At 42.5% G+C, this 9,359-nt stretch overlaps 1 protein-coding gene across 2 annotated transcripts; it reads left to right on the forward strand.

The window, feature by feature from the left end:
* Positions 1–46: 46 nt before the first annotated feature.
* Positions 47–8,727, forward strand: LOC109561961 (uncharacterized). 2 transcript variants are annotated; one of them, XM_019964869.2, is made up of 3 exons: positions 47–668; positions 1,083–1,213; positions 5,920–8,727. In XM_019964869.2, the coding sequence occupies exon 1, from the start codon at positions 47–49 to the stop codon at positions 647–649; it is 603 nt and encodes a 200-aa protein (XP_019820428.2). In that variant the 3' UTR covers positions 650–668; positions 1,083–1,213; positions 5,920–8,727. The 2 variants fall into 2 exon arrangements, with proteins under 2 accessions (XP_019820428.2, XP_070642705.1); XM_070786604.1 differs by lacking the exon at positions 5,920–8,727 and adding an exon at positions 3,339–3,977.
* The last annotated feature ends 632 nt before the right edge of the window (positions 8,728–9,359 follow it).

The following is a 9,359-nucleotide window of genomic DNA, read 5'->3' on the forward strand; positions in this document are numbered from 1 at the left end:
CGCGCGCCGCTCCGGCTCGGGAGGAGTTGGCAGTTAGCGGGGGCCCATGCGCGGGCACCCTCATCTTCAGCCCCTCTGGGTGTCCCCTGGCCTGCGCTTATATAGCGACTCGGGGACGCAATGGCCCGCCGCGCGGCGGGGACATGACAGTGCGGGGTTCTGGCGCCCACCGCCGCGCCAGCCGCTGCGGAGCGCCGGCCGGGGTTGGGTAGACCTGGGGAGCCGGGCTCTGGTTTGCATATACACAATGCACGCCCGGGGCTCGTCCTATCACCGGCGCTCCCGGCTGGGCGAGGACCAGGAGGCGGGGGCAATGGGAGGGAGCTGGCCGGGAAGGAGAGGGAGCGCTCTCCTCTCCGGGTCTGACGCGGAGCTCGGCGAAGTTCCTCCAACTCGGCCGGTGGCGGGCCGGTCGCCCAGCAGGGGGACCCCGGGGAGGACCGGCCGCGGATTGGAGCGAAGTTGGAAGCCCTCTCCGCCTCCCGGCAGTGGGGTGATGGTGGGAGGGAATGGTATGCGAGAGGCTCCACGCCCTTACAAAAGCTCCGCGGATTCCCAGCCCATCTCCTGTCACCTGGCCGCCGGGGCGAGGGCTTCCCAGCACCGAGATTTTACAGGGAACACCAACGTAGAGGCCGAGGCTAAATGAAGGCCAAGTGTACTGAGAGGTAAAACAAAGCAGGCGCAAAATGAAGTGGGATTAGCTCCTACATTAAATATAACCATAAGTGCTAACTTCCTTGCAAGAGCGCACATGCCAAGAATGCAGCCCGGTTCTCTACAATCTCCGCTTTAAGTTTACACCTTCACGGTATGACCTCCTGTGGGATGTCAACCTCTTCTGGCCTTTTCAACCTGGTTTCCATAAAATAACAAACAGTGACACGCGATTAAACCTACATCCAGCTGTTGTTTAAAGATTTATTTGCAAGTGGTTTACAATCTTCTCCAATATAATTGTATTTCAATATAATCAAGTAAAGTAGAAAAGAATTATACTTACTTTGTAAAGAAGCAAAGTCTCTGACCGAGTATATCCCTCCCTCTATATGTAACACAGAACAATCTCTTTTTGTTTGCAGGAACTAGCCTTTGAGAAGTTAATCTGGATGTCAACTGTACTGATGTTCCGGACAGATGTGGCCCCCTAAAATTCCCATGCTGAAGCCTAACGCCCAATGAGACTGTATTTGGAGACACAGTCTATCAGGAGGTAATTAAGGTTAATAAAGGTCATGAACACAAGGTCCTAATCTAGGATTGATGTGTTTGTAAGAAGAGGAAGAGATACCAGAGGGCTGTCTGCTTTGGCAGGCTTGTAACACCTAGTGAGAAGCAAGTCAGGATAAGAAGCCTCACCAGAAACTAACTCTGAGGGTACTTTAATCTTAAATTTTTAGCCTCCAAAACTGTGACAAAATAATTTCTATGTTTAAGCCACACAGTCTGTGATGTTTTGTTATGGAGGCCCTAGCAGACTAATACACATGTATAGTACTAACATACTGTTTACATTATTAATTTTTATAATATTATAAATATAAATGTGTGTATGGTTATATATAATTAGCCAGACACACAAATATATAAACACATGTACCCTCACACATGCCCTCCCTCATACACTCAAATATACAAACTGTAGTGACTGGATAGGAACTGTTAGCTACTCATAGTAGCTCCTATTCACTTGCTCATTCTCTGATTACTTGAAAATTAAGAATATATTTATTAAGGGCTTTCACCACTTAGACATTGTGCTTTCTGTAACAGAGGATATATTCCTATCAGTTGTTGTTCTTCAGTTGCCTAGTCATGTCTGACTCTTTGCAGCCCCATGGACTACAGCACGCCAGGTCTCCCTGTCCCTCACCATCTCCAGGAGTTTGCCCAAGTTCATGTCCATTGCATCAGTGATACCAACCAAACATCTCATCCTCTGTTCCCTTCTTCTTCTTCTGCCTTCAATCTTTCCCAGCATCAGGGTCTTTTCCAATGAATCAGCTGTTGACATCAGGTGACTGAAAGATTGGAGCTTGAGCATCAGTCCATCCAGTGAGTATTCAGGGCTGATTTCCTTTAAGATTGTCTGGTTTGATCTGCCTGCTGTCCAAGGGACTCTCAAGAGTCTTCTCCAGCACGACAGTTCAAAAACACCAATTCTTTGGTGCTCTGCCTTCTTTATGGTCTACCTTTCACAATCATATGTGACTAGTTGAAAGACTATATGGACCTTGATCAGCAAAGTGATGTCTTTCCTTTTTAACATACTGTCCAGGTTTGTCATAGCTTTCCTGCCAATAAACAATCATCTTTTAGTATCATGGCTGCTGTCACCATCTGCAGTGATTTTAGAGCCCAAGGAAATCTGTCACTGCTTCCACCTTTCCCCTTTCTATTTTCCATGAAATATAAGGTCCCTATAGTCAATACTATGGTCTTTCCAGTAGTCATGTATGGATGTGAGAGTTGGATCATAAAGAAGGCTGAACACCAAAGAAGTAATCCTTTTGAACTGTGTTGTTGGAGAAGACTCTTGAGAGTTCCTTGGACTGCAAGGAGATCAAACCAGTCAATCCCAAAGGAAATCTATCCTGAATATTCATTGGAAGGACTGATGCTGAAGCTGAAGGTCCAATACTTTGGCCACCTGATGCAAAGAGCCAACTCACTGGAAAAGACCCTGATGCTGGGAGAGATTGAAGGAAGGAGGAGAAGGGACAACAGAAGGGGACAACAGAAGATGAGATGGTTGGATGGTATCACCTACTCAATGATATGAATTTGTACAATCTCTGGGAGACAGTGAAGGACAGAAGCCTGATGGGATGCAGTCCACGGGGGTTGCAAAGACTTGGACATGACTGAGTGACTGAAAAACAGAAACAATTTGCCATGAGGTGATGGGGCTGGATGTCATGATCTCAGTTTTTTTTTAATGTTTAGTGTTAAGACAGCTTTTTCACTCTCCTTCTTCACCTTCATCAACAGGTTCTTTGGCGTCATCCACATATCTGAGGCTGTTGGCAATATTTCTCTTGGCAATCTTGATTCTAGCTTATAAGTGTTCTAGCCAGGCCTTTCTCATGATGTGGTCTGTGTATAAGTTAGATAAATAGGGTGGCAATAAGTAAGACATATACAAATTTATTTAAAATACTTATTACTGCTTTTTCTCAAGTTGAAAACCACTGGTCATACCAATCTTCTCTGTTTCAAATTTCATCTTTTCAGTCCAGATGGCTCCATACAGATCTTCTGTAGGACCTCAGTCATAATAGCACTAATATTGTCCCCATAGCCCTGACCTGATCTTCCTCTTTTGATCTCCATTTCAGGTATTGAAACTCCCATCCTAGTTGCTGAGCTGGAAATCTGGGTATCATCCAACATCACAGCCTCCACATATGGTCTTGGAGTCCATTTCATCCCCATTTATACCTTTCTACTGACTCTCTCCCCTAATCTCTTTATCTCTGCTGCTATGATTCTTAGTTCACTGGGAGATCTCTCACCCAGAATCCTGCAAGAGGCACCTACCTGATTTCCAGGCCCCAGGTTCAAATCTCTTCTGATCCATTTGTCCATTCTCTTCCGTTCCAGTCACTGCAAATCCAACAAAGTAATGATGCTTGCCCTTCTTTTTAAAAAAATTTCCCCAGCAGCTCTTGACAGTCTGCAGTCCCAACTCTTTAACATTCAGATTTTGGCTCTTACCTATGTCACCATCTCCTGCAACTGTCCATTCAGCCATCTGAATTGAGACCTCCCTTTCTAGGAAGAAGTATAGTCACTTAACACTTCTAACTTTATCTTCAGATAATATATCTAAAACTGATTATTTTGTACAATTATATGTGCGCTATGTCTCCTCCACTAGAGTATTGCTGAATCATATATATCTTGTATATCTAACATTTAGGAGGTTTTCAGGTTCTATTTGTTGACTTAGAAAATAAAGGCAGAACTAGCTCGAACATGTTCATGCTCCAATTTCTGCATCTTCCTTGTGTCCCGTAGAGCCTCTGTTTAGTATGTTGCAAATATTTAATGTATGACTAAGACGTAGTTCTTGGACACTAATGTCATAGGCTCAAAAGTCTGGAGGTGTTTGGCAAAATTTTCTATAATGCAATATATATGTTTTGGTGCCTTTCTTCCTCCCTATCCTGCACTGATAGAAGAAAATGAAGATAAATTATGCCCAGACAGAGAGGTAGGATAATTCCTATTAAGGAAAGCTAAGTTGGAGTCCTTGTAGGAGAGAAGATATGTCTGACTTCCCCTAGGTAGAAGTTTAGGGTTTTAGAATAGAAAAGAATAAAAAAGATCACCTAGTTTACAACATCTTTTAAAGATAAGCAAACAAGTGATCTAAAGCAAGAGAATTCCAGAAAAGCATCTACTTGTGCTTCATTGACTATGCTAAAGCTTTTGTGTGGATCACAACAAACTGTGGAAAATTCTTCAAGAGATGGAAATACCAAACCACCTTACCTGCCTCTTGAGAAACCTGTATGCAGGACAAGAAGCAACAGTTAGAACCAGACATGGAACAACAGACTGGTTCAAAATTGGGAAAGGAGTGCATCAAGACTGTATATTGTCATCCTGCTTATTTAACTTATATGCAGAGTACATCATGCAAAATGCTGGACTAGGTGTAGCACAAGCTGGAATCAAGATTGCTGGGAGAAATATCAATAATCTCAGATATGCAGAGGACCCCATCCTTATGGCAGAAAGCAAAGAAAAACTAAAAAGCCTCTTGATGAAAGTGAAAGAGGAGAGTGAAAATGCTGGTTTAAAACCTAATATTCAAAGAAAGATTCTGTCATCTAGTCACTTCACTTCATGGTAAATAGATGGGGAAACAGTGAGAGACTTTATTTTCTTGGGCTCCAAAATCACTGCAGATGATGACTGCAGTCATGACATTAAAAGATACTTGCGTCTTGGAAGAAAAGCTATGACCAACCTAGACAGCATATTAAAAAGCAGAGACATTACTTTGCCAACAAAGGTCCGTCTAGCCAAAGCTATGGTTTTTCCAGTAGGCATGTATGGGTATGACAGTTGGACCACAAAGAAGGCTGAATGCCAAAGAATTGATATTTCTGAACTGTGATGTTGGAAACGACTATTGAGAGTCCCTTGGACTGCAAAGAGATCAAACCAGTCAATCCTAAAGGAAATCCATCCTGAATATTCATCAGAAGGACTGATGCTAATCTGAAATTCTAATTCTTTGGCTACCTGATGGGAAGAGCCTCCTCATTAGAAAAGACCCTGATGCTGGGAAAGATTGAAGGCAGATAGAAGAGGGGGACAGAGGATGAGATGGCTGGATGGCATCACCTACTCAATGGACATGAGTTTGAGCAAGCTCTGAGAGATGGTGAAGGACAGGGAAGCCTGATGTGCTGCAGTCCATGGGGTCACAAAGAGTGACAGGAAATGGAGGCAGAACTAAAATCAAAGTGTCCCAGTCTCTGGACTCTTAGTTCAGTTTTCTACCACCCACAATAATATATATAAACAAACACATGCACGCACACACACACATGCATATATATATATATATATTTACATGCACACATATATATGTGGGTGTGCATACGTGTACATATTCATTAGTGCATATAAGCAGAGGTTCTAGATGAGATCATCTTTTGGTGAACCTAGAGTTGTGAAAAAGGAGTGGGTTGGGGGGAATGTAGGCTGATTGCATTTGACAGTAGTGAGTCATCCAGACCAGAGATTTCAATCTGACCAATGATGTACTCATTTTCATATCTGTCATGCAGAGGTGTCACAATTATTTGGAATAACATAGTAATAGGATGGAATTTGATGATTTGCATTTCTGAGTTCAAGTTTCTCAAAAATTACTCGTTTATCTTTATTTTCTTCTTTCAGTCTGCCCCACTCCTCTTCTGGTTGAGTGACGTGAAATTCAAGCCTATCTGGTGTTTATCCTCCGACTGTTTTATATCCCAGCCACTGCGGCTCTAATAGAATACTTGTATGTGTGTATGCTCAGTTGTATGTGACTCTTTGTAACCCCATGGACGTAGCCCCGCCAGGCTCCTCTGTCTATGGAACTTTCCAAGCAAGAATATTGGAGCAGATTGCCATTTCCTACTCCAGAGGATCCTCCCAACCCAGTGAATGAAGCCACATCTCTTGTGTCTCCTGCATTGGCAGGCATGTTCTTTACCACTGCACCAGCTGGGAAACCACCAATAGAATACTTAGATGGCCTTTAATGTTTCCAACTCTCTGAGTCAGGGATTTACAGTCACTGTATTTTTGGCACCACCCACCAAATTTCCCAGAATATTTCCAAATTTTCCAGCTGGAATTTAATGAGGTGAACCCTGCAAACCAGTTTCTTTTTGAGGGGTAACTTGAAGTGGATCTCCCCAATACCTCTTGGGATAAGATAGGGCAAAGCGGGGGCTGCCTTTTGTTTTAGAAGGATGACAGCTAGGCTTGTCTTTAGCTTAGAGTCTTAGTGTGAGAAAACAAATGAGATCTGCAGTGCACGTGTTAGATGGCTCAGCATGTGTATCCAAACATTCTTCCTAGGGTATAAAGAGTTGATTCTTGGCCAGCCCTCTGGCCTCAGCTGAGCCCACTGATAATGCATCCTGCTCTGGGAAGTATGGCTCTGAGGAAGTAGACTTGGTTCATCTACTCATGAAGCTGTCAACTCTTGAGTACAAAAACATAGGTGTTCTAGGCAGAATAATTCCTATGGATATGTTTATCTTATACAGCAAAAGAGAGTTAAGATTGCAGTGGAATTTAGCCTACTAATGAATGGATTTTAAGATAGAAAAATTATCCCAGGTTATATGAGTGAGCCCAGTGTAAGTAATAACAAGGGTCTTTTTAAGAGGGTAGGCAGGAGGCAGAAGAGTCAGTGTCCTATTGACAGGAAGTGAGAAAGACTCTCCAGGCCATCTCTGACCTGGAAGATGGAAAAGGAACATGAACCAAGAAGTACATGGCCTCTAAAAGCTGGAAAAGTCATGAAGTAGGCTCCCCCGGGGTCTCTAGAAGAAATGCAATCCTGCCAACCACACCAGTTTGAACTTCAGACCCCAAGAACTATAAGACAATAAATTTGCATTGCTTTAAGTCACTGAGTTTGCGGTGATCTGTTACAGCAGCAGTAGGAAACTAATCACCAGTGTAATGGGGGGCAGGGGAGGCTAGAAGAGAGGACTTCGGTGGGCATGTCCCCTTTGCCCTACCGTTGCCTCTGAGGAGAGGCACGATAGGAGAGGAACCAGTGAGGCTCTCTAAATCTCAGGGGCCAAGGAGGGACTCTAGTTGTCTGGACCAAAAGGTGATGCTGATAATACTAGTAGAATAGACATAAAAACAGAAGATCAAAAGTCCCATGTAAAACAGTTAAACCACTTACGCAGTTGTCATCTTAGATCACCTGCCTTCAGGGTACTCTCTTCAGTGCCCAGCAACTTCACTGTGTTCCTCTGGCATGCTGACCCACATCTTATTATAACTACTGTCTCCTATTTTATCCACCATTACCAACCCTCAAAAATCCACTTTCTCCTTTTCTATTCACTCTTCCACCCATATACAATCGTATTTCTGCCTCATCACCCCACCAAAGTTTATTAATGTCACCAGTAATGATCATGTTAACAATTCTAACTTTATGTCTTTAACTTCATCCTAATTGATGCTTTGTAAATTTTGACACTATGGATTAATCCCTCCTTAAATTTACCTCTTCTCTTGACATCCTACCATTATGCCCTTCTTTGATAATCTGCCTTCTTATATTTTGGCTATTCTTTCTCAGTCTCCTTCAGTAAATGTTCCTCTACTTAAACTCAAAATACCGAGTTTTTTAGTTTTTTTTTCTGGGCTTTTTTTCCTCATATTACTCTATCCCCTCATCCATCTTCAAATCACCTCTATATGCAAGTTACTTACAAAAATTAGCATCTAGCCCAGAGCCCAAGACTCATGGAATAGAAATATATCTTATACGGTTCTTAAAGCTCAATAGTCAGAAAACTAAGATCATGGCATCCGGTCCCATCACTTCATGGCGAATAGATGGGGAAACACTGGAAACAGAGGCTGACTTTATTTTTTTCTGCTCCAAAATCACTGCAGATGGTGACTGCAGCCATGAAATTAAAAGACAGTTACTTCTTGGAAGGAAAGTTATGACCAACCTAGACAACATATTAAAAAGCAAAGAAATTGCTTTGCCAACAAAGGTCTATCTAGTCAAAGCTATGGTTTTTTCAGTGGTCATGTATGAATGTGAGAGTCGGACTATAAAGAAAGCTGAGCACCGAAGAATTGATGCTTTTGAACTATGCTGTTGGAGAAGATTCTTGAGAGTCCCTTGGACTGCAAGGAGATCCAACCCTTCCATCCTAAAGGAAATCAGTTCAATGGAAGGACGGATGTTGAAGCTGAAACTACAATACTTTGGCCTTCTGATGAGAAGAACTGACTCATCTGAAAAGACCCTAATGCTGGGAAAGATTGAAGGTGGGAGGAGAGGGTGATGACAGAGGATGAGATGGTTGGATGACATCACTGACCCAATGGACATGAGTTTGGGTAAACTCTAGGAGTTGGTGATGGACAGGGAGGCCTGGCATGCTGCAGTCCATGGGGTCGCAGAGTCAGACATGACTGAGTGACTGAACTGAACTGAAAGTCAATAAATAAAGCAAGTGAAACTATGCATGGCCCAAATTATTATTGAAAATTTCTTCAAACCCCTGCAAAATCACATGTACTGTGTCTCAGAAAGTTCAACAGACATTTTAACCTCCAGCATTGAAAAATTTGCCTTTTCTTCAGTTGACCACCAGATGAAAAATTGATCCATGTTTAGGAACCATGTCGTTTTAAAAAATACATAAACCAATCTTTAAATGCTAATATCATACTCAGATTAAGATATATATATTATATATATATATATATATATATATATATATATATGGTTAGGGTTTATATATATATATATATATATATAAGGGAAAGTGAAAGTGTTTCCCACTCTTTGTTACCCCATGGACTGTAGCTTGCCAGGCTCCTCTGTCCATGGGATTTTCCAGGCAAGAACACTGGAGTGGGTTGCCATTTCCTCCTCCAGGGGATTTCCCAACCTAAGGATTGAACCTGGGTCTCTCGCTTTGCAGGCAGATTCTTTACAGTCCTAGACATCAGGGAAGCCAAGTAGGAATTTAGACCAACTCAAGGAATAATAATAAAGGATTCATGTCTCCCATCTGACTCTTAATCCAGCTAGCTCTACTAAGTTTTAACTCACTGGTGAATATAATGCTTTT

The sequence above is a fragment of the Bos indicus genome, chromosome 1, assembly GCF_029378745.1.
Source record: "Bos indicus isolate NIAB-ARS_2022 breed Sahiwal x Tharparkar chromosome 1, NIAB-ARS_B.indTharparkar_mat_pri_1.0, whole genome shotgun sequence".
In the NCBI taxonomy this organism is placed as follows: domain Eukaryota; kingdom Metazoa; phylum Chordata; class Mammalia; order Artiodactyla; family Bovidae; genus Bos; species Bos indicus.